Source organism: Geotrypetes seraphini, chromosome 14 (assembly GCF_902459505.1).
Source record: "Geotrypetes seraphini chromosome 14, aGeoSer1.1, whole genome shotgun sequence".
Lineage (NCBI taxonomy): Eukaryota > Metazoa > Chordata > Amphibia > Gymnophiona > Dermophiidae > Geotrypetes > Geotrypetes seraphini.
In genome coordinates, this window is record NC_047097.1 from 766169 (window position 1) to 792192 (window position 26024).

Consider the following 26024-nt stretch of genomic DNA (forward strand, 5'->3'; position numbering starts at 1 on the left):
ACCTGTTAATTGCCAGAGCCCACATAAGTCCCAGCTCCTTCCCAGGACTGTCCCTGACCAACCCACTTTTTTTGATCCAGCCAGAGCCAATATTCAGAGGCACTTACCCGGCTTCTGCTGCTTTATAACGGTGTTTAGATGCTGATTGATGATTTAAATCCCTCTATCAGACCCAGAGTACTAAGATTTATCTTTTCTGAAATTCTTTGGTAAGTCCAGTCAGAATAAGTGTCCTGCATTTGTCCATAGCACTTTCTTGAATAAACTTGTCCACTCACTTATCAGTAATAAAACTGTCTTCTATAATCATCTTGTTCAGCACAGGGAAGTCTCACTTGTTGTTTTCTGTGTTTTGCAGAGATGGTCAGATCTTTCAAATTACTCCCTTGAAGGAGATCCATGCAGATCAAGTAAACCAGGGCTGGGGATTTGGAGGGAATGAGCGCAGTCTGCGTTACATCCAGCGCTGCATCCGCCACTTCCCTAGCTTCAGTGCTGTGAATTCAAATGGGAAGCCTGTCTGCTGGACTGTCACAACACAGTCTGCAGAGTATAGGATGGGATATACTCTACCTGAGTTCCGCAATATTGGGATTTTCAGCCGCTTGCTTTCAGTGGTCACCAAGCCTCCTTTCCTTATCCTTCCAGAAGCAATAGTCTTCTCTCATGTGGCAGAGGGCAACGAGGCTTCAAAACGTGCTTCAATTGTAGGCGGCTATCAAATTGCTCCTTGCCACTGGTGGTATCAGTGGACCTGCCATCCAATCAGAAGTCCACTCTAATCTTGCATTACTACTACTCCTACTTATCACTTATATAGTGCTGAAAGGCATATACAACACTGTACATTTTGACATTTATAGACAGTCCCTGCTCGGAAGAGCTTACAATCTAACTTGAAATCTAATCAGTAGCCTTATATTCCACTATTTTCAATTTAGATTCAGAGCGGATTACAACAAGAACCATCCTACATTAAGGGGAGCACATAAACTTAAAAATTATTGCACAAAAAGATAAAATATGGAGAATAACATGTAATAAAAAATAGGTCTTTAAAACTTTATGAAAAATAATATACAAATCCAGGCTTATTTCTAAAGGAAGACTGTTCCACGTCTGAATTGCCTGATAAGAAAACAATCATACCAATTTCAATTACGCTAAAAAAAACAGTTGGAATCTCTTCCACATTGCCGTTTAAATCTACAGTTGCTCTGTGTAGTAATAAAACATAAAAGAGATGTTAATTGTTTTGGAGCGTTACTATATAAAGTCTTATGTACTAGGCATCCCATGTCTTCAATGCTTCCATATTTCTCCTTTCATTCATTGTCTCTGCTAGCATAGTTTCCATTTTCAGTCTCCATTATTTAGCTTTTAGGATGGCAATATAATTAGGATATTATTGTCTGCAAACTCAGCACTAAATCTTCACTCAAACCCCCTAAAATAAATAGCAATTACTATCCAAATGATTCTACATAACTGGAAATCTGCAGACCTATTGAACATCACATTCTGGTGGAACACAGTCCTCCTGATACATTTATATGAAGCCAAAGCAGCGAAATTCTCCAATAGACAAAATATAGTTAATAAAATCTGGGCTCCCATAGAGAATTTCTCTTAAATGCCAATGACATTTCCACTATGATTTCTGGAAACTTATATTATATGCTTTGATTTATTACGATTAGAAGATTCTCTACTATTCACATTAATTTGGGAATATCCCTCTTAAACACTACATTATCCTCACTTAGTGGAGATGGCGCGGTATACAAACCTAAGGTTTAGTTTAGTTTAGTTTAGTTTAGTGGTTGAACTTTGTACATTCTTTTCCTCCCTCTCCAGATTTCCTCTTGACTCCTTTGGAGTTGCCTTGTATGACTACACATTTCATATTATATGTATGTTTTTTGAAAACATTATTTGTTCAATTATGTTCTCATATATTGGCATCTGCCATATTGTTTTATCTTTTATGTTCTATTTGACTAAAAAATTTCAATACAAATATTTGAAATTTAAAAAACACAAAAAAACAACAATTATTGTTATACATTTTGAAAATCAAATCAGGTAGAAGAGAATCGGTGTACTATGCTATGTGGCTACCTCTCAATTATCTCACTTACAATTTATCAAATAGTAGAAGGATCATTTATTCATTTATTTTAAACTTTTTATATACCATTTACAAAAAAATAAACAGTTTACATCAGGGGTGCCCACACTTTTTGGGCTTGCGAGCTACTTTTAAAAAGACCAAGTCAAAATGATCTACCAACAATAAAATTTAAAAAAAAACCCAAAAAACACAAAGCACACTGAAAGGCAGAGAAAATGTTAATTATCATTCATATTCCGGGGGGGGGGGGTTTCCAAAGAGGTCAAGGCAAAGAGGTGACTCTATGTAATGTCACCTCAGTAACAACCATACAAAAATAAACAAATATACCCCCTCCCTTTTTACGAAACCGCTGAATGCCCTGTGCTGCTCTTGACTCTCATAGACTCCCTACACTAAAAAACGCTATTACGGTTTAGTAAAAGGGAGCCATAGTGCAAAATATAGACAGCAGATATAAATTCTCAAAACAGACACATTTTGATCACTAAATTGAAATTAAATCATTTTTCCTACCTTTGTTGTCTGGTGATTTCATGAGTCTCTGGTTGCACTTTCTTCTTCTGACTATGCTTCCAATATTTCTTCCCTTCTTTCAGCCTCCTGTATGCTTCCTCTCCTCCAGACCTCATTCTCTCCCCCAACTTTTTCTTTCTTTCTTCCTGCCCCCTTCTTTCTTTCTGTCTCTCCATGCTCTCTTTCTTTCTGTCTCCCTGCCTTCCCCCTTTCTTTCTTTCTTTCTCCCTGCCCTCCCTCAAGCCACTGGGTTTGCCGCCACCGCCACTATCAGAGAACAGGCCTCCAAGCCACTAGGTTTGCCGCCACCGCCATCGGGGAACAGGCCCCCAAGCCATTGCCACCCCAAGCTCTCCCTGCAGAAGCGTCGTACTGACCAGCATTCCGCTCCCCAACATCAATTCTGACGTCGGAGAGGAAGTTCCGGGCCAGCCAGGCAACAATTGGCTGGCCCAGAACTTCCTCTCCGACGTCAGAATTGACGTTGGAGAGAGGAATGCTGGTTGGTCTGACGCTTCTGCGGGGAAAGCTTGGGGCGGCAGTGGGAATCCTAGAAAGACACAGCAAATACTGATTATAAACAAGAGGTTATCAAGAACATATATGGTGAGGAAAGAGAATTTGGTATTGTGTCAGGGGGAGGAAGGCTGATCGGTCCAATAAATTGGAACGGCAACACGAGTCTATCATGGAGCCCGGGATGGGTTCCGCGATCAACTCATATTGTTTTCCCGATCGACGTATTGGGCACCCCTGGTTTACATCAATTAAAACATACATAAGATAAAAATTAACCATATCATAAGATCTACATAATTAAACAATTTTTTCTCAAATTGTCAGCTAATAAATTGCAAGAATACAATAGCAAACATGGTTAAACAGATTCTTTTCTTCACATGCCAACTAATAATATCACAAAAATGCAGTAACAAACTGCTGAGTTTCTAACTGTTTCTTAAATTGAAACCGGTTTACACACCATTGCAATTTTAACACCAGCAATACAGAAAGTCATTGCTTTAGTGTCTAAATAATTTGCCTGCGCTACTGGAATTAATAGGTTTGGATTTTCAAATTGTAAAGATCTATTAGACTTATAGAGTGCCACAACTTGTCAAAAGTTCTATGGTGTTTGATGGTAAATAGTCTGATGGCACTGAATTGGAAGCCAAGAAAAGGCCTCAACAACAAGAGAAGAACACACAACCAAAGAGTCATAAGGATAAGATGTCAAGTATTCAGCCAAGGGTGTATAGTCAAAAAAAATCACTTTATTTGTAGATATCACGAAGGCTCAGACTCCAAAGTAATAATTACAATATATTTTTTAAAAACAAAGTACCGTAACTTGTTATAAAATGAAAAGTAAAAATCAATAAGAAGCAATAAAACACACTATGGAGAACAATTAAAAACAAATAAAACCAATTAAAAGCCATTCGATAAAGCTAAAAATCAAATAGATGATCCGATAAGAAATTAAACTAAACAATAATATATCAAGCAATTCTGTTAAAATATATCATATAGAAAGATGTAACTACATAAATAGGACCAAAGGACATATTAGTATCCAGCTAAAAATTAATTACCGTAAATGTTCTGAAAACTAGTACATTACAATTGGAAACATGTATAGAAACGTAAGAAATTGTGGTAAGTATGAGAAGTAATAAATGCAACATGACTTAAAGCAATTAAAAACAATTAAAAGTCATGGACATAAACATGTGAACAAGTATTAAATAAAACTTAAAATCCAAATAAATTATCTGACAAAATGTTAAACAAAGCAGTAATAACTTGAACAGTTAGATTAAAAATGTGTCTTGTAAAAAGATATTGTAACATGAATGAGACCAATCTAGCTGGACGTTTAATCCATTCAACCTTAGATTAGATTAACACATTACAAAGTCATAGTGTGTTCAAGAGGCATAATTCAAAAAAGGAAACTTGTGTACTTAGGTGAACAACTTAATACAAACAAAGGAAACAAAATGCATGAGCAAATGCAATCAAATAAGTAAATAAAGGTAAAAAGAAAGGCTATCTGTACATTAATAATCAGAAGAAATATGGAATAAAATTATATCAATCAATTAGATGTATCAACATAGTTAATTAAAGCCAGAAAAAGTAGCAACATCCAGCTAGAGATTGATTAATTATTCACGAGATTTGTAAAATAACGAATTGGATTTGAGAGGCAGTTTGGAAAGCCTACGAAAACGGGAATTATCAGATTTTTGTTGTTGTTTTTTTACTTTATAACATTTTTATTGAAGGAATCAAATACATATACAATAATGTTACAAAAAGATATTCATTACAATTAAATTCATAATAAAACATTTGCATACGTATTTTATCATTCCTCCAAAATATATTTTAATATATCTAAACTATTTTTCCCTATATCCCCCCTTATTACTTTATATATAAAATCATCATTCCTATTTCCCTCCCTATCCTAGAATGAAAGATGACATAAAATACCAAATACATTTAAAAAAAAACAAACAACAAAAACATTTACTTAAATTTAATATAAAGTATTAAGAATCATACTTCTTGCTTTTGAGGATAATTTTTGTATATAAGGATCCCAGGTTTTTAAAAATAAACGTGTTCTTTTAGGAAATTGACCTCAAAAACCTCAAACAAAATTAAACGATGGAATTGATTCCTCCAATACCAATAATTTGGAGGATCTTTTTGTAACCAATATTGTAATATGCATTTATGACCGATCATACATGCTTTTTGAAAAAGAATACATCTTTCCTGTCCAAAAACCCCACAAGCTCTCCTTTTGGAGATTCAACCAAGTATCCTGATGATGCAATTGCACAGCAAGGGGAAATTGATTTTCTAAACATGAGACAACTGCAGAAAATCACTTCTTAATCATAATAACAACGTTTGAGGAAAAGAAACTGTAAAAAAGTACTTCTTAAGCAGAGATGGACCAAGATTCAGCGCGACTAGGAAGAGCAAAGGCCACGGAGAAGGCTCTGAAAAAGCAAGCGCAAAGTATTAGCGTAGGGAGCACTTGCGCTCATTTACTGCTCTTTCTCGCTCTCCCCCCACACACCGCGGGGCTCGAACAGTGCGCGAGACGCGCCTCTTCCTCCATCCACGAAATGGGAAGTTGCGTCACGAGGGGGGAGGAAGGAAACCGTTAGCGGCGCGCGCGCGCTGTTCGAGCCCCGCGGCACGTGAGGGCACGAAGGAGGCGGGAAGCCGGCGGCGGCGCGTGCGCACCGTTCGAGCCCCGCGGCACGTGAGGGCAGGAAGGAGGCGGGAAACTGTCAGCGGCGCGCGCGCACCGTTCAAGCATGTGGTAAATCTGGTTACAGGCTTAGGCAGCTGCGGGTGAGAGCGAGCAGTAAATAAGTGGAAGCCGGCAGGCCTGGGGATGAAAGGGCAGTCTGGAAGAACAAGAAAGATGTTGGAGCAGGGGATGAGAGGGAGGGAGAGAAGGGGAAAGGTTGGGCAGGGGGAGAGTGAAAGAAAAAGGACAGGGAGATGCTGGGCTACAAGAAAGGAGGGAGGGAAAGACCAAGGAGACAAATGAGAGGAAGATAGCAGTACCGAAGTAGAAATGTGGTAGTGAGGAGTAGATGAAAGACAGAAGGAAGTCAAAAGAAGGAAAGGGTGGAATTTGAGTGGATGAAAAAAACAAATGAGACAGGTAGAGTGAGGGAATGAAACAAGGCAGGAGAGAATAGGGGGACCCAGACATGTTCTCTCTTAAGAGGACTATCTGGGTGCATGGACGGACTTTCCAAAACCCAGTGGTTGGTCTGGCTTTTGGAAAGCCCCAAGCTCCTGACCACATCTGGAGGGCCTCTGAGCATCCATGCAAGCTCAGCGACCATCCAGATGTGGCCCAGAGGTCAGAAAACGGGCTAGAGGCAGAATGGGGCAGGGGCCATCCACGTCCAGGTTTCTCCAGACAAAAATCTGGTAGCCCTAGGAGAAAAAGACTTATGGACAGCAACTACTGGACAGGGACTTATCAGAAGACAGGAATGAAGAAGAGACAAAATGGGACCAGGATGTTGGAAAAATAAAATATCCAGACAACAAAGGTAGAAGAAAGTGGTTTTTTTAAAATTTATTACCTGAAATATGTTAGATTTGTGCATCACAGAACTTTATATTATAGCCAGTGACATATCAGACAGCTGATGGAGGAGTGAGGGATGAGGGTAAGCAGTAGCCCTGAGCCCAAAGTGGGGTGGGAACTACATTTTCTTCCTGTCCTCTCTCATGGCCCCTGCCCAAATGCAAATAAATACCTAAGCTGGTGGGGATCCCAAAGCCCTGCCACCTGAAGACCTCTTCCTCCAGTTCAACGGCCAGAGCTCTTCAAGCTCTGCAGCTGATGGCAGCTCAGGGACTATTCTTATGTTCTTATATTCACTATAGAGCATGGAGATTTCTGGCTGCTAGACTGGAGGTGGTCTTTAACTGGCACAACATGGGGATGGCTCTGCACCCAGGACCCCTGTCTGTTCAGTACTAAAAGATGTGCATATTTGGTTTTATTTCTCCATTGTTGTGATACTGGCAGGAGTATAATTTCTTGCAGTTCCAAGTTCTGTTTCTATTTGTGATCTCTTGTTCTCGGTTTTGTAAAGGTCTGGTTGGGTTGTGTTTTGAAGAAGTCATTTAAAGTTGTATTATTGGTGGTAATAGCAGCAGGTGGGGAGGGGGGAGGAGTTGCAGGGAGGAGAAGGAATCAAGGACCCCTCCTTAATTTCTGTCCTGGGCCCCAGCATGTCTGAAACTGACCCTGGTAAAACCACACACTTACTTGTAAGAAAAAAACAGTATGGTAACTAGTGTCCAAAGCTGGCCTGCAGATCACTGGTAGAGAAAGTGCATTGAAAACGAGGCGTTTAAAAAAGTCAATGAGATGACATCATTCTATAAAAAATGAACTTTATGTAGAGAACACTGAGTGCAAGGACAGTAAGACGGATTAAGGGTGGTGAAGCTGGAAATAAAGAATCTCGAGGAGGCCACGAGGTGCATGCTACATCAAGCAGTGAAATCTGAAATATGGAAAGATGTGATATATTAGAATCAACTAAATAGGATAAACCTGAGAGTATGGAATGAACAAATGAAAACTAAAATTTTGGCTCATTTAAATAGACGCTACATTGATTATGATGTTAAAGGAACAGAAAATGAGGGAAAGGAATGAGATTCAGTCAAAATAGGTACTGGAAGGACACTGTGATTAATGAGAGGCAATAACTGCTAAGTGTAAATAGAAAAACTGAATAAAGGAAAAAATTTAGTAATATTTATTATGATAAGAAAATAATCAAAAAAAGACAGTGTAATCTATATCTGAATTGAGGCCATTAGGGTGTTCACTTTGAAATTCAAAAATAGTTTTTTGCTCTTCTTGTAATAAAATAAGGTCTGCATCTCCTCCTCTTGGTCTAGGATGTATAATCCTATATATGAAAAACTTAACATTAGAGGAGGCATGATTGCTGTTGTTCCAGTGTTCAACTAAGGGGGCAGATAGAATATTTCTATTAATACAGCTGTGGTTTTCTATGATTCTGGTGTGGATCATGCGTTTTGTTTTTCCAACGTAAAGGAGATTGCAAGGACAGATTACATATATAACATTTATTGAATTGGAATGGTATTGTAAACGGTATTCCTTCTTTATATGTGATGCACAAATCTAGTAGTTTCTATACTGTGTTTACACACACTGCAGTGTCTTTAAGCCTTTATGGCATATCTACAAATAAAGTGATTTTTTAAACTCTACACCCTTGACTGAATACTTGACATCTTATCCTCATGACTCCTTTGTTTTGTGAAATAGTCTGATGGACCACAGAAACTTTATGTTGCACCTGAAATACAACTGGTAACCAATGCTTCAGAATTGGCATAATATGTGCCATCCTGTCAACTCCCATTACTAACCTAGCTACAGCATTTTGTACCAATTGTAATGCTCTCCCTCTTGTTTTCAAAATTCCAAGACAGGGAGCGTTACAATAGTCTAACCTAGACAGAACCATCCCTTGCACAACTGTCCAAAAATCAAAAGGCAAAATCAATGATTTCAAATGATAGAGCATATGAAGTTGGTTAAAACATGCCTTAACTATTTGCAGCTTCATGGTTAGCAGTGGCGTAGAAGGGGGGGGGCACTGGGGGGGCACTGACACCACTCCTCCTCTCTGCCCTTCCTCATCCCATTCTTCCCCTCCACATATCTCTAGTTGAAGTTGTTGTTCGTGTCACTTCCAGGAGCTGCGCATAGGAATTGACATCAGAGGAAGAGCCGATGGGGTCATGAGGAGCATGTTGCTGACTGCCGCAAGCAACAACTTCAACTAGAGGTAAGGGAGGAGGGTGCACACGGCAAGCAGGAGGGGGGAGGGTCGCACATGGCAGGCGGGATCGGGGAAGAAGCTTGGTGCGGAGCTGAGGGCAAAGGAGGGGTGCCTCTCACCTTCGTTATGCCACTGATGGTAAGAACAGTAATTTCTTTCCTCACCCCCAAAACACTTAAGGAATCAGGCCACAGCTCTTCCCCACTCCTTCCAACAAGCATTACCCTTGGTTTTCTCACATTTATGTATAAAAACCATGCTTTCTTATCCAATCTTCTATCTTTAATATGTAATGACTTATGGACTGTTGCAAATCCAACCCCTACTTATGTACTGAGAAGAAGAATAACATGTCATCGGCAAATTGTCTGTATGAAACCTGCAACTGTTCAAATACTTTTCTCAATGATGCTACATAAATATTAAACAGAAGCACTGATAAAGGAGATCCTAGAGGGACACCACTCACCACTGAAGCCTCCTTTGATGCCTTACTACCATCGTACACTCTAAATGTACGGTTAAACAAATATGATCTTCTAATCCATTGAAGTATAGTACCTCCTATACCTAAATTTTCTCAGCAAGTTTAAATCAACAGAATCAAATCAGCTTTAGCGTTGAGCATGACTGGTACATAGATGCTTTGTAATGTTTTGCAACACTGTACTATACACGCTGTACCTTGCTTACCAATAAAAAAGATATACAAAATAATATAATTGAATGTGAAGATACCATAGCACTGTATAATGACCACAGAACTGGGACTTCATAGATCAGTCAAAACCCAAACTTACTAATACAGTGAAGTAATTTGAAGGAATTGAAATGTTGGAAGAAATGGGGACAAAAAGAGAAGCAAAGGAAAGAGAAGAAAAAAGGAACAGAGAAGAGGAGAGACTGAGAGGTCAAAATTTTGTTAGAAGAGAAGGGGTAAGAGCCATTCCCAGTGTATCCCAAGATGAACCGGGAAGAGGAAGACCTGCCATTGTGAAGACAGGGGCTTGCCGGGCAGAGGGTGTAGGTATCCCTTTGACTGGCCTTACTGCAAAAGGTAAAGAAGGGTACGGGGGGTCATGGGGCTTGGGGGTGTCAGGGTGGGGTTTCAGGAGTATTGGCAGTTGGGGGATTATGGGTTTGAGAGGTATTGGGATGGGGGGTTCAGGGGTATTAGAGGCTGGGGCAAGTCATGGGTTTGGGGAGCCTGCAGGCAGGAGGTAGTGGGCATCTCTCCTGCCTATCATAGTTGTGGGGGGGGAGGTGCTTCGGGGGTTCTGGCAGGAGGGAAAAGACATTGCAGTTGGGGGGTGCTTTCGTGAGTTCTGGCATGAGGGCATCCCTCCTGGTGAAGTGGGGGGGGTCCCCTTCCATAGCTGTTCAGCTGATTGCAGCAGAGGTATTTCCCCCTAATCAGCTGAGCCACTCCTGGCTCAGCTAATCGGGGATAACTTACCCTGCTGCGGGATACAAGCTATACCACAGAGACAGACTAGGATACAAAGGTGGGGGTATTGTCCTATACATAAAAGAGAGAATTGAGTCTACCAGAAAGAACACGCCGGAAATGAACAATAAGGTAGAGTCTCTATGGGCCAAAATACCGGGAACAAATGGAACAGATGCGAAGATTGTCATCTACTACCGACCTTCAGGGCAGTCCGAAGAGACTGATGGAGAAATGACGGACGAGATTAAACACGAATGCAAGGGAGGCAACACAGTTATCATGGGCGTCTTCAATTATTAGGGGATAGACTGTAACCTAGGCAACTCCAGCTGCAGTAGGGAGACCAAGTTCCTGGATATCGTAGGAAATTGATTCTTGGAACAACTTGTCAAGGAAAATACAAAAGGAAATGCAATTCTGGACTTAATTCTAAATGGACTACGTGATATAGAAGTAGAAGGGACGCTGGGAAACAGTGATCATAATATGAGCCACTTCAACCTGGACACAGGAACAAAAAATCAATCCAGAAAGTCTGCCACGGCACTGAACTTCCAAAAAGGGAACTACAAAGGGATGAGAGTCATGTTGAGGAAGAAGATTAGGAAGAGGATAAGCACTGTAAATACATTAGAGCAAGCATGGTCCCTTTTTAAGGACACAGTCACCGAGACGCAAAATCTATATATACTGCGTATCAAGAAGGGTTCCAAGAGGAAAAAGAACAAGGAACCAGCGTGGCTCACTGTAGCAGTGAAGGAAGAGATCAGAGCAAGAAGACTTCGTCGAAGGAATGGAAAAAGACAAAAACAGATGAAAACTGGAAAAAGCACAAACAACATCAAAGCAAGTGCCATAAGGCAGTAAGAGAGGCCAAAAGAAACTATGAGGAAAAAATAGCCAAGGAGGCAAAAAATTTTAAGCTGTTATTTCAATATATTAAGGGGAAACGACCCACGAAGGAAGCCGGGGGTCGTTAGATGACCATGGAATAAAGGGAGTACTAAAGGAGGACAAAGCCATCGTCGACAACTGAACACATTTTTTGCATCTCTATTTACTGAAGGGGATATATCCAATATACCAGAAGCCAACAGGCTATAAACAAGAGATGAAGACGGGATACTGACGGTCGATGGTCAGTCTAGAAGAGGTATGCAGGCAGATTGATAGACTTTAAAGTGATAAATCCCCAGGACCGGACAGTATCCACCCGAGGGTAATCAAGGAACTGAAAGGGATTATAGCTGAACTGCTTTAACTAATTGCCAATCTGTCGATCAAATCAGGAAGGATTCCGGAAGACTGTAAAGTGGCGAATATTACGCCGATCTTCAAGAAAGGTTCAAGGGGAAATCCGGGAAACTACAAACCAGTGAGTCTTTCCTTTTCTATATGAATGGAGTTCTTTTCAAAATTGTATTTGTATATTGTAAACCGCTTTTATCCCTTAATTTGGCTGTATACACGTACATAAAGTTTTTAATAAACATAAAAATTGATCCCATATAAAACAAAATTCAGCACTGTCCAAAATCCCCCCTTCCAGTCCATATTGGTTATCACAAAATTTAATATAATCTGTTTCTGTTGATCTTTTGTAGTAAGACCGGCCATTCTGAGTGGAGAATGAGGAGAGTTTGCAAGTACGTGTATTGATTATAAAATACTTTAATCAGCTTTAGAATCATGTACATTGAGTGGTAACAGTTCTAAATATGATAAAAGTATTTTATAGTTAACATATGTACGGTTGGCAACTCTGGTATTTTCAATGGGGTGCTTTAACATGGCTGAGCTGCCCAAGGAACCTCACTGGTTAATAGTTGAGGGGGCTTTCACAAAGAGGAAATGTAGAAAGACCAACCACAAGATCAAAGGGCAAGTCGCAGGGGTGAATTTGTCAACTTATAAACTGTCTGAGGCAGAAATGTCATTGCCATCTAAGGAACTTTCTTTTGTCCCTTCTTGTACTGTGGATTCTTTCCAGACACGGGTGGACTCTGAAAAATGTTTTCATAAATTGTGGTTGAGGCTTTACTTTTCCCTGTGAGGGTGATTGTTCTGTAGTGAGAGACATCCTCTTGGACTCCTCTGGGTATGCCAGTTCCAGTGTTGTCCACTTTTTGATCTCTGGTTTATCACGATTTGGAACAACTGGAAGCTCACCGCCCATGGATCAAGTTTAACATCTCTAAAGAAGAGAGGTTGACCATGCAGTCCTTGAGTAGGAATGACTAAATTGTGATCTGGAGAGCAGACAAGGGGAGATGCTATTGTGATACAAAATTTGGGGGATTACATGAAAGAAGCTTATAGTTGTTTGGAATTAACAGAGGATCCCTCTGAATCAATTTGTGGACTTATTGAGAACACTACTTCCTTACAAAATCTGAATTTCAATTTTTGAATTACAAGGGTTTTAAGATTCTGATTTTCTATACTTTACCCAAGATTCATAAAAATTTGATAGCCCCTCCTGGATGCCCTATCATGTCTTCTAGGGGCTCTCTTTTTGGAGCCTGTGAGGAAATATGTTGATACTTTTTTGCAACCTTGGACAGACTGTGTTGATTCATACATCAAGGACACGACCCATGTCCTTAAACTACTGAAGAAGTTACCAGTTCCAAAGGATCTATTCTTGTTAGTGACATTGGATGTGACATCTTTTTACACAAAGCTTTGAGTACAGCAGCGCATTTTCTAAATTTGGCACCTAAACTCCAACTTACAGTGAACAACAGGTTAATTATGTGTTTATAGCTTTTTTTTAGTATTGAGAAAACTGAGACAAATAAATTAACATTGGTAGTACAAGAACTGATTTTATCCAAGTTGGATTACTGTAACACAGTATATGCTGCCTGTAATAAGGTCCTGATTAGAAAATTGAAAATTATTCAAAATACTGCAACAAAGATTATTTTTTTCTGCTAGCAATTATGATCAGGAAACCATTTTTAAGATCTTTCTATTGGCTGCCAAAAGAAGCCAGAATTAGATTTAAAGTGAGTATTTTAATGTTTAACATATATAATCATGGTTGAGTACCTTCCTATTTAATTCAATTACTAGTCTTGTCTTTTAAGACATCATCTTTTAATTGCAGGAATTGTCTAAAGTTAAATTATCCCTCGGTTAAAGGAGAGAAATTGTGAAGGAGTCAGAGATTCTCCCTCATGAATTATACTAATATAATCAATGGGCAGCAGAGGGCACTGGTTCATTGAGATGACAGTTAGGCAATCCTCTAGGACAGTGATTCTCAACCTTGTCCTGGGGACCCCCCAGCCAGTCGGGGTTTCAAGATATCCCTAATGAATATGCATGAGAGAGATTTGCATATAATGGACATGACAGGTATGCAAATCTCTCCTGCATATTCATTAGAGATATCTTGAAAACCAGACTGGCTGGGAGGTCCCCAAGACAGGGTTGAGAATTACTGCTCTAGGAGGTAGCGCTAACTGGCCAGAGCAGGCCCTGCCTGACTCAGAGAGGTGGGACTCGGGCAAAGAACAGTATATCTGCTTCAGTTCGGAATAGAGGTCTGCAAGGGAACGGGGATTGCGGGAATCCCGGGGGTCCTGCGGGAATCCCCCCCTAACTCACGGGACTCCCACGGGGACCCCCCTCTGGCTCATGGGACTCCCACGGGGATGGAAGGCTTTGGAAGCAGGGTTCATCCATATAATATAATGGACACATCAGCCTTAGCAAAAGAGGGGGTTTATAAGTTAATTACCTGAACAGAAAACAAAAAAAGGGTTCCACAAAGAGATTCCACAAGGAAAACAGCAGCGGAAACACAAAAGAAACTGTGGAATTGATGATCCTGTCAGAAGTAATTGCTGCTTTTTATGGGGACGGGCGGGGATAGAGGTAATTCCTTGTGGGGACGGGTGGGGATGGAGAGGATCCTGGCGGTGACAGGCAGGGATGGGTGGGATTTCTGTCCCCCGCAACTTTCTAGTTCGGAAGTCATTCAGAGAGGTCCCAGAAGGAAGAAACTTCCATCAGCTTAGGGAGCTCAGTAAGAGAGAAGTTTTCCTTAGCTAAGGGCTGAGAGGATCCCTGGGAAAGAATGAAGGGAGAGAGACTGTGCAGAAGAGAAGGTTCATGGCAGCATGGCTAAGGTAGGCCCCTAAAATATTGGAGTGAAGACTTGTAGTTATGTAGAGTTAAAACTGTTAGCCGGGAAAGTTAGCTAGCTTTAAGAGACTTTTGGCTTAATCCTGTGTTTGGGGTGGGGAGTTGGCGTTTCTGTTCAGAATCTTTAATTCTTGTTGCTTGAAAAGTTTAATTGTTCCTTAACCCTGCGAAAATAACAGGCCTAGTTTACAGTGCAAATAAATTTCTTTGGTTATTAGCAAAGTGTGCTCTGACTCTGTGTGCGGAATTTTTCCTGGAATTCCTGTTCAACCTGGTCACAGAAATATAAGAAAATGTTTACTTCCACTTTCCAACATCAATCAGTTGTTATATGGAATAGAATTCCATTGGAAGTGAGACAGATTACAAACTATCTCAAATTTAGAAAGATAGTCAACGCAATATTTTTTAAAGAATATCTAAACTGATTTGGGAAGTTTAAGGTAGAAATATATGAATATTTTATGATTTTTATGAATTTCCTGGATGTCTCTTGTTATTCAGTATATTAAATTTGTAATCCACATAGAGTTGAGAGGTTTAATGGTGGAATATACTGTAAGTACTGTATTGTAATTTGAGGCTACTAACAGGTCGTGTTTTTTTTCCCATAACTGGAGAAATTACAGCATGCTTCTAGGAGGGAAGAACTTCGCTAATCAAAGGACTAAAGTTAAACAAGAGCCATAGAGAGAGGAATGTGATCATGTAACTGTATACAGAACCAAGAGAAGGAAATAGAGTTGAAAGAACAGGTGGTGGCTCTACTGGAAGTAACCAACTTAGTAAAAGTACAAAGGGTAGGTAAGCAAAAGGAGGTTCAGGAATGAGACCCAATGAAAGAGTGGGCCAGAGAAGAGGAAGGTTCAAGTAATGTAGAAACAGTCTGCCCAATATTCAGCGCTATTTAACTAGCCAGAAATGGCTCCCGACATTTAAATATAACTTAATTGGCTAAGTGCTAATATTTAGTGCAAGATTGCTGAACATTAGGACTTAGTGGCTGGCCTGGTCAAAATACCCTTTTTTTCTCCAAGAGTTTTCTTAGTGCTTGTTTCACCTCTTTGTTCCTGAAGCTGTAAATCATGGGATTTACCATAGGGATTACCATTGTGTAAATTACAGAAACCAAACGATTGACAGACAGAGAGAAATGGGAACTTGGAGTTACATACATGAAGACTAGAGTCCCAAAAAATAAAATCACTGAGATAAAGTGAGATGAACAAGTGGAGAAAGCTTTGTGTCTGCCCTCTGATGAGCGGATTCTCAGGATTGTAGAAATAATAAAAGTATAAGAGAGAACTATTGTTGTAATGGTTACAATACCAACAATGCCAGCAAGAATAGACAGCACCATCTCATTAAACAAGGTATCGGAGCAGGAGAGCTTGATCAGTGGAGGAATATCACAGTAGAAATGACTGATTTCATTTGATCCACAGAAAGTCATAGAGAATGTGTTGATAGTCTGTATCAATGAATATACTATACTGATCATGTATGCACCAATTACCAGCCGTATACAGACTCTCCTAGTCATTATTATTGTATAAAGCAATGGGTTACATATTGCCACATAACGATCGTATGCCATTACTACCAGCAAGAAACACTCTGTAGTTCCAACAGTTACAAAAATACACAGCTGTGTAGCACATTCAAACAGGGAGATGGTACTTTTCTCAACTGTGAAGTCAACTAAAGCTTTTGGGGTGACTGTTGATGAATAGCAGATATCTACAAATGATAAGTTAGTGAGGAAGTAGTACATGGGTGTGTGAAGGTGAGGATCCATTCTAATTATCGTGATGATGCTGAAATTTCCCAATAGATTGAGAATATACATGACCAAAAACACAATGAACAGTAAACTCTGCAGCTTGAAAAGGTCAGAAAATCCCAAGAGGACAAATTCAGTCACAGAAGTTTGGTTTTTGCCCTTCATTTTCCACAGGATAGAGAGCTGGATATGTGCTGCCAGGATAAGAGAGAAAGAAAATCAGACAGCAATCCCACATCTTTTAAGGGTATTGTAAACTACTATAGACATTTAATTGATCCCCAGTGAGATTAGCATAAATACTATTCTCACTTTCACCAATGGTGACAATAGTATGGAGACTCAGTGAAAAGTAATACAAGAGTATATTAAGTAGAGGGTTGTGAGCTAATGATGAGTGGATGCTACTTATTCCTAGTTAAATTTTCAACCAGACTATTTTTTAATAAGTAATCAGCACCATTTTAGATAAGTCATGGATATTTTAGCAAACTAGTGCTAAGCCTGTGCCATATTTTAGATTACCAGGGCTGTATGTAAGAGCATATAGTAAATGTGGCATATCTCCACGCTATCCACCAATGTCTAAAAAATGTGAAAAACATATAGGAGATAAATGTCAACCTCAAAGAATGCCTACGATGCAGTAAATAACATTTGCGAGGTCCCCTCACCATGGAAGCTGACATCTAAACAACTACCAGGCTAGCAGGGTTCTAGTCGTGGCAGTAGAGGTCAGGAGTGGCCTCAGCACCCTGAGGTTGTGGGATTGAATCCCAGCACTGCTTCTTGTGACACTGCAAGTCACCCAATCCTCCATTGCTCCAGGTACAAAATAAGTACCTGTATATATGTAAACTGCTTTTAATGTGTAACCACAAAAAGGCAGTATAAAAGTCCCATTCCCCTATTCCCCCCCCAAATGTGTAATGATATGCATAAAGCAGCATTAGATGTTCAACACTATCTTTATAAACACTTATCATAAAGGCTCTAGTTCCAGTGGTAAACATCTTAAACAAGCATGGCATGTAGACATCCCCCTACCTACTATGACCTGGGCAGCCATGTGCTCATGGGGCACTTTGCACAATCAGTCCCATTTTAGAAAGAATGTAAAAGTCAGGACGCCTTCAGTGTCAACAGTACTTTACAACAGAATCTGCTGACATATAGCCTGTACTAAAATACAGAGAAATCAAAATTTATCTAGTGAACGTGGGAAGTATAAATATCAATTTTAGAAAAATAAACAAAGGCCACCTTCCCATGGCAGGAACAAGAATCCTGGCTGAGAAATTCAGGCAATATGTTTCTAGGCATTTAAACTAGAAGGTGGGGGTGGCGTATGTATTGAGGTTACTTCCGGTGGCCACCCCCAGCAAAAGACAAGATTTGATGATAATAAAGAAAGCAATGAAAACAATATTAGCAATTCACTTCCTAGCGATGCAACAGGAAATGAGCTGAAATTAAAAACTATATAAAAAATGAGATTGTTCAGGAATAGTAGCTGGGAAGCAATGCCCATAAATGCCCACAGTCTAAGCAACAAAAATCAGGATCTGTAAGCCCTGATGTTAGAGGCAGTCTTGGATATTGTTGCTATCACTGAGACATGGTTTAGTGAGTCTCACGGATGGGACGCCAACATACCGGGCTATAATCTCTTTATGAAGGACAGAGATGGTAGAAAAGGAGGAGCAGAAGCTCTCTATGTAAAGACAGATATCCAAGCGACTGAAATGCAGGGGACCTGGGGAAAGGAAGAAGCATTATGGATTGTTTTGAAAAGAGAAGATGGAACTTCTGTCCATTTGGGTGTCATCTACAGCCCTCCAACTCAATCGCAGCAAATTGACAAAGATCTGATTACAGATATACAAAAATTGGGAAAGAAAGAAAAGGTACTGTTGCTTGGTGATTTCAACCTGCCGGATGCAGACTGGAAAGTTCTGTCTGTGGAATCAGAAGAAGTAGGGAGACCATGTATGCCTTTCAAGGGGCTCTGCTCAAACTAATGGTGACAGAACCCCCGAGGGATAAAGCGATACTGAATCTGGTGCTCACAAATGGAGAAAGTGTCTCTAATGTCCGAGTGGGGGCCCACCTGGGAAGTAACGATCATCATAAAGTTTGATTTGTTATAGCAGCCAAAGTGCAGAATGGCCACACAAAATTCAAAGTCCTGGATTTCAAACGTATGGACTTTAGTAGCATGGGAGAGTACCTGAAGAAAGAACTGATTGGATAGGAAGACATAAGAAAAGTGGTAAAACAGTAGTCCAAGTTGAAAGGTGCAATAAATAAAGCTACTAACCTTTATGTGAATAAAAATAAGAGAAAAAGGAAACCTATATGGGTCTCCAAACTAGTAGCGGATAAAATTGAGGCAAAAGAATTGGCGTTCGTGAAATATTTTTTAAAAATCAAGAAGCGTACAGAAAGGAATATCAGATGAAACTAAAAGAAGTGAAGAGAGAGATACACCTGGAAAAAATGTGCAAGCAGAAGAGCAAATAGCTATAAATATAAAAAAGGGAGACAACATTTTTTTCAGATATATTAGTGAAAGGAAAAAGACAAAAAATTGAATTACAAGACTGAAAGAAGGTATGAACCACTATGTGGAGAGTTATAAGGACAAAGCAAACATGCTAAACAAATACTTGGTATTCACAAAAGAAAAACATGTAGAAGGACCACAATTGGTTAGCAAAGTTACACCTGAGAATGGAGTGGATACTGCACCGCTCACAGAACTTGAAAAACTGAAGGTGGCAAACTATGGCACCGGATGGGATCCATTCCCGGATATTGAGGGAGCTCCGAGAGGTTCTGGTGGGTTAAGTTTATTTAAATTTTATTATCCCGCCTTTTAGAGATGGGAGAGGTTCCGCAGGACTGGAGAAGAGTAGATGGGGTACCTCTTCACAAAAGTGGTTGCAGAGATAAAGCAGGAAACTACAGGCCAATAAACTTATGGTTTCTAGTTGGTTTCTCACCTGGAGCAAGGAGCTTTTTTATTGCACAGACATCCATCTCTGTTTTTCTAGCAGTGAAAACTGACCTGGACCCCTGAGGAAGGCTTGTTTAAGCTGAAAAATGGACCGTGGGTCAGCAACTTTACACAGTGGATGTATTTATTCTGATATTCATTGCTCTCAATAAACAAGACTTCAATAATATTGCATTCCACAGTCTTCTTTTTGTTTTGTTATTCCTTCTATTGTTTTGGAACACATTTGGGCTTTTGTTGTTGCTTGACTTAAGTGCACATCACAACCACAAATAGGGTTTGTAAAATGAGGACAATGTGAAGTAATAATATAGTGAATATAGCTCACTACTTCATAGTTCATACATGACAGGATTAAGCAGGATATACAAAGGAAGTTTAAATGATGATACATTAAAATGACAACTAAAAGGTTTAGTATGTATATTTCTAGAGGTTAATGATATAAATAAGTACAGTGGAACTTTGGTTTACGAGCATAATTCGTTCCAGAATCATGCTCATAAACCAAATTACACGTCTATCAAAGCTAATTTCCCCATAGGAAGTAAGGGAAACTCGCTTGATATGTTCCCACCCACCCCCACCCCCTGAGGCCAGCAGTACTGCTCCACTCACCCGAGAACTGGTATCGCCCACCCAAACAGCATTTAGCCTTACCCCATCTGGCACCAGCACGCAGCCCACAGGACGTGCCGGTAATGATGAAAGAAGTTCCTGCCTCTTGCCTGGGCTTTGAGCATCTGCTCATGCTCAAGGCCTTTTGGTTCTCGCTCTCTCCGAGATTCTTGGAGAGAGCGAGAACCAGAAGGCCTTGAGCATGCGCAGATGCTCAAGGCCCAGGCAAGAGGCAGGAACTTATTGCACTGGCACGTCCTGGAGGCTGTGTGCCTGTGCTAGATGGGGTAAGGCTGAATGCTGTTCATGTGGGGGGAGGGAGCAATGCCGGTTCTTGGGGGGGGGGGGCGGTGCTCGCAAATCAAGTCAATGCTCAGTTTGCGAGACAAGATTTACAAGAATGTTTTGCTCGTCTTGCAAAACACTCGCAAACCACATTACTTGCAAACCGAGGTTTGACTGTATAATGACTGGATATAGGGTATTCTTAATTATTGAGTCAGTCAAAGGATAGACTACGGTAAATGATTTGTATGTGTGTGTATATATATATATATATATATATATATATATATATATATATATATATAATAGACATCTTAGAAACAATCTAATTCTGTATGTAACACCATTACTAAGCTATTTTATCCTAACTCCAGCAGTGTTGTATTACTATCTGAATATAGTTCATATATTGTAACTCATGTACTGTACCATCATTACTGAAGTTAATGCTCATAAGTCCATCAAAGCTGCTCATGTAAAACCGCTCTGAATTGACTCCATAGTCATTAGTTAATGGTATAAAAGCTTTAAATAAACAATACACATTCCTAATTTATGGTTTATTATAAAATCTGAGAGGCTGTGCTGAGTGATCTGATGCACAGACCAACAAAAAATAATTTTTTTCTTGGTGCCTTGGTTTTTGTTTTTTTTTTAACTGTTCCTGGGGTTATTAGGGCACTGATTCAGAAAATTGCATTGGATAGACTGCATCAGCTCTAGTTTCATAGATATAGCTATACAAAATATCCTTGCTTTTTATGCCTTTGGGATAGTAGAGCCAAAGATGAACACTAGACAAAAAAAAGATTGGCCTCCGAGGGACTATATGTTGGTTGGAGGACAAATGTAATCAATGAACCTTTGGTAGCATGAGATAGAATCAAAGACCCGATGAAACAATTTGTAAAGACTTTGTGCATAGAATACAGTCTTTTCCTCTGTAAACCGCTCTGAACTGTTTGTGGTATTGCGGTATATAAAAATAAAGTTATTATTATTATATTACCTGAATTTACCATGAAAAAACTGAAGGCAGGAATTGTCAATGGTCCACAGATCAGACAACTTATAAATGATCCACATTTATTTAATTGACTCATGTGCCTGGTCTTCATATGTTCTTGTGAAAAACTTTTTTGGCAACAAGAAGGCAGACAACTACACACAATTAGTAGAGGATCAATCCTTGGTAAAAAAATGCTTTTTCAGCCTTCACATGCTGAGGAAAATTAGATCCTGCTTCCATCAAAAACATTTTACCCTCTTTGTTCAATCCATCATCCTCTCCAGATTGGACTATTGCAACTCTATCTACTTAAGCCTAACTAAGAAAAACCTCCACAGACTCCAACGGATTCAGAATGCCGCGGCCAAGCTCATCTTCGCTAAAAGTAAATTTGACCATGTCTCCCCGCTCCTGGCCAAGCTCCACTGGCTTCCGATAATCGCCAGGGTCCACTATAAATGCACCTGTTTAACTTTCAAAATCCTATATGGTATCCTCCCTCCCTTTATCCCTCTTTCTTGGAATTCCTCAAACCCTAATACCACCAGATCCTCCCACAAATTAAAACTATCCTTCCCCTCGCTAAAAGGCATTTCCCACACAGGAAAGCTAGGGACCTCCCTCCACTTCAAAATCACTGAGCTCTGGAACAACCTTACCTCCCCTCTTCGGAACTTGAGCTCTCTCCAAGTTTTCCGCAAACATCTGAAAACCTGGCTTTTCTCAAAAAATGTAAGTCTCCCTCCAACTTAGGAATCAAGGAAACTCTTATATCTTGGCATCCCAAGTCCTCTAAATTTTCTTCACACTTCTACCTCTAACCCTCTGTTGTAGTTCCTTCCTATTTCTCCTACTGTAAACCATGTCGAGCTCTACGAACGTGGAGATGATGCGGTATACAAACCTAAGGATTAGATTAGATTAGATTAGGATCTGCTCTTTCATTTCAAATTTTATTTAAAATTTGATGAATCACTTAGGGGTCCTTTTATCAAGCTGCGCTAGCGGGGTTAACACATTGGACATTTCATCACGCGCTAACCCCCACGGCCAGCAAAAAATCTAACGCCTGGTCAATGGAGGCGTTAGCGACTAGCGCGGCAGGCGGTTTAACACGCGGTATTCCGTGTTTTAAACCCCTACCGCGCCTTGATAAAAGGACCCCTTAATCTTAATACAAAGCGAAGAACAAATCTAAAAAATAATACATCACCAAAGTCGGAGAGTCAGTACAAATAACATACACAAATCACATAACATAAACAGGACCAAAAGGGATGTGGGGGTAGAAATACAATGTATGATAGTAAATGAGACGAGTAAGGGTTTAACAATAGGGAGGGATTAGAAAAAGCAAAAGCTGGAATTTGAACAGGTTTAGCTGTAACATAAGTGTTAAAGTCTATTACAGTAAAACCTTGGTTTGCAAGTGTTTTGCAAGACAAGCAAAACATTTTATTAAATTTTAACTTTATATACAAGCAATGTCTTGCAGTACATACAGTATACACCCATCACAACGAGCCGATGGTTCTTCTCTCTCTGACATTCCAGGAGTGTAGTGACTGTTCTAAATGAGTGAGGTCATATAATATTTTTTGTATTAAAGTTTTTTGGTTGTGGAACAAATCATCATTACATTACATTACTGATTTCTATTCCGCCTCAACCTTGCAATTCTGGGCAGATTACAAAAGAGACATCTGGACATTTCCAAGATGATTACAAAGAGACTTCAATCTGGACTTTTCCAGAAGAGTTACAAGAAGAACATTTCCAGAGGAGTTACAAGAAGAATGATGTAGTATAGTTTAGGGAATGGGATACGGCAAGGAGGATTGGTCTATTCCAGTGGATATACAATTCGGGATACTGAGTTCCCATTATTTCCTATGGGGAAATTTGCTTAGATATACATAAGAACATAAGAATTGCTGCTGCTGGGTCAGACCAGTGGTCCATCGTGCCCAGCAGTCCGCTCAAGCGGCGGCCCCCAGGTCAAAGACCAGTGCTCTAAATGAGTCCAGCCTCACCTGTGTACATTCCAGTTTAGCAGGAACTTGTCCAACTTTGTCTTGAATCCCTGGAGGGTGTTTTCCCCTATAACAGACTCCAGCGAGACCTGATGCTACCAGATCCATCCAAAAACTTAAACTATCTTTTCCCTCATTACAAGGCGTTATCTATGCTGGAAAATTAGGGAAATCTCTTTTCTTCAAAATCACTGAGCTTTGGAATAATCTTCCTACCCAGCTGCAGAATCTGGGCTCCTTCCAATTATTCCGAAAACATCTGAAAACTTGGCTATTCTTAAAAATGTAAAATTTGCTGCTCTCTTCATAATCACTAATTCTTATTATCTTTATAGAGAGGGTGTGATATATAAGCTTAAGGTTTAGCTTAGACACATAGTTGGCGGCCACCAACAACAGCCTATAATGTCTTACTTTGTATCGCTAACATAATGAAAAATCAGAGCTATCTTATTCTTTGCCAACCTAGTGCTAATCAATAAAAGATGCATATTTCAAAAAAAAGCACAGTTACTTACCGTAACAAGTGCCACCTGGGGACACCAGGCAGATATTGGATTACAAGCATGCTTCTGGAACAAATTATACTCGCAAACCAAGGTTTTACTGTATCTGCACAGTCACTTAGAATAGATCATTTTCCACAGAACCTTGGTGACTTAAGCGAAGAAAAAGGTAAAAGATTTCACCAAGACATAAAAACAATGGAAGCCAGATACCAAGGAAGATGGGATGCACACATGATGGCAGATTATTGTTGGAATCTTATGCTGGATTGTCCTGGCTGTCTTACAAAAGGAGCTTCTTGTGTGTCAAATGACTGGTACAAGTTTGTATTATAAACTTGTGCTTTTGGTATGAAATAAGTAGATTTTCATGTTGTATACTTGTCTTTTAAAAGATATTAATTTAAACACTACATTCAAGTATCCTGATTTTTTTAATGGGCAAGCAGAATGAACAGTGGTATATAGCATATTTTCTATATCTCAAAAACTAGAGCTGATAGGAAAAAAACTGGTGCCATTTTTGGAATCAGCAGGTCAGATATACCTAGAAACAGTTCTAACATTTGAGGCACCAAAATGAGTGTTGGCCAGTATAATCAGTGGCACTTAACAAGTTACTGGTACTGGATTTCACCGCTAAACCAGTTAGGTTAGGGGTGGGCAAGGGGCAAAGCATGTAGCCAGTTAATGGTGATTTTCAGCTAAATAAATGCATAAAGTTAAGACAGTCAAATGATGGTCCTAAATTTATGCACTTAAGTTAACCAATCACCAGTCTATATCAGTCGGTGCCAGGTTAACTTGCTGGTGAGCACACTGATCCACATATTTAGTTTTAGGAGCCGCACATGCCCTTCTACTAAATATCTTGGATCAGTTCAGCCTGCAGCTCAAATGCCGCTTAGATCGTGGGCTGAATATCAAGGGAGGGAGGTTCTTTGTCATAGTAGATGACGACAGATAAAGACCCGAATGGTCCATCCAGTCTGCCCAACCTGATTCAATTAAAATTTTTTCTTCTTAGCTATTTCTGGGCAAGAATCCAAAGCTTTACCCTGTACTGTGCTTGGGTTCCAACTGCCGAAATCTCTGTTAAGACTTACTCCAGCCCATCTACACCCTCCCAGCCATTGAAGCCCTCCCCTGCCCATCCTCCTCCAAACGGCCATACACAGACACAGACCGTACAAGTCTGCCCAGTAACTGGCCTAGTTCAATATTTAGTATTATTTTCTGATTCTAGATCCTCTGTGTTCATCCCACGCTTCTTTGAACTCAGTCACAGTTTTACTCTCCACCACCTCTCTCAGGAGCGCATTCCAGGCATCCACCACCCTCTCCGTAAAGTAGAATTTCCTAACATTGCCCCTGAATCTACCACTCCTCAACCTCAAATTATGTCCTCTGGTTTTACCATTTTCCTTTCTCTGGAAAAGATTTTGTTTCTACGTTAATACCCTTCAAGTATTTGAACGTCTGAATCATATCTCCCCTATCTCTCCTTTCCTCTAGGGTAGTGTTTTTCAACCGCTGTTCCGCGGCACACTAGTGTGCCGCGAGATGTTGCCTGGTGTGCCGCAGGGCCGCCATCAGGACAGTACTACCAGTCCTGCATTCAGGGGCCCGGAGCTGACAGGGGGCCCGAGGCAGGGGCGCCAGTAGCTCGCCAAGGCAAAGTGAGTCGATCACCCAGGACTCACTTTGTCTTGGCGATCTAATCTATCGAGCCGATAAGTCTTCTTCTCCCCGACGTCAATTCTGCAGTCGGAGAGGAAGTTCGGGCCAGTCAATCGCTGCCTGGCTGGGCGGAACTTCCTCTCCGATTGCAGAATTGACGTCAGGGAGAGCATGCGTCGGCGTCGGCTTTGGGGCCTGTTATCCATTGGTGGGTCCTGTTCCCCGATGGCAGCGGCAGTGGCAGTGGCTTGGGGAACGGCAGGGAGAAAGAAAGAAAGGGGGCAGGCAGGGAAACAGAAGGAAAGAAGAGAAACAGAAAAAAAGAAAGAAAAGTCAGGGAGAGAGGAAGAAAAAGTTGGGGGAGGGAATGAGGTGTGGAGGAGAGAAAGCATACAGGCTGATAGAAGGGAAGAAAGATTGGATGCACAGTCAGAAGAAGAAAGTGCA

The 26024-nt window shown here is 40.3% G+C and overlaps 2 protein-coding genes across 2 annotated transcripts in view; one reads left to right on the forward strand and one right to left on the reverse strand.

Moving 5' to 3' along the window:
- LOC117348576 (glycine N-phenylacetyltransferase-like) overlaps nucleotides 1-1290 on the forward strand; it is a 34446-nt gene extending 33156 nt beyond the window's left edge. The window contains exon 6 of the mRNA XM_033920853.1: nucleotides 359-1290. Coding sequence (XP_033776744.1) covers nucleotides 359-782 — 424 coding nt within the window. The 3' untranslated portion in view covers nucleotides 783-1290. The remainder of the gene's footprint in view (nucleotides 1-358) is intronic.
- The window catches only part of ALDOB (aldolase, fructose-bisphosphate B), a 269623-nt gene that overhangs the window by 192367 nt on the left and 51232 nt on the right, over nucleotides 1-26024 (reverse strand). The gene's annotated exons all lie outside the window — the stretch shown is intronic.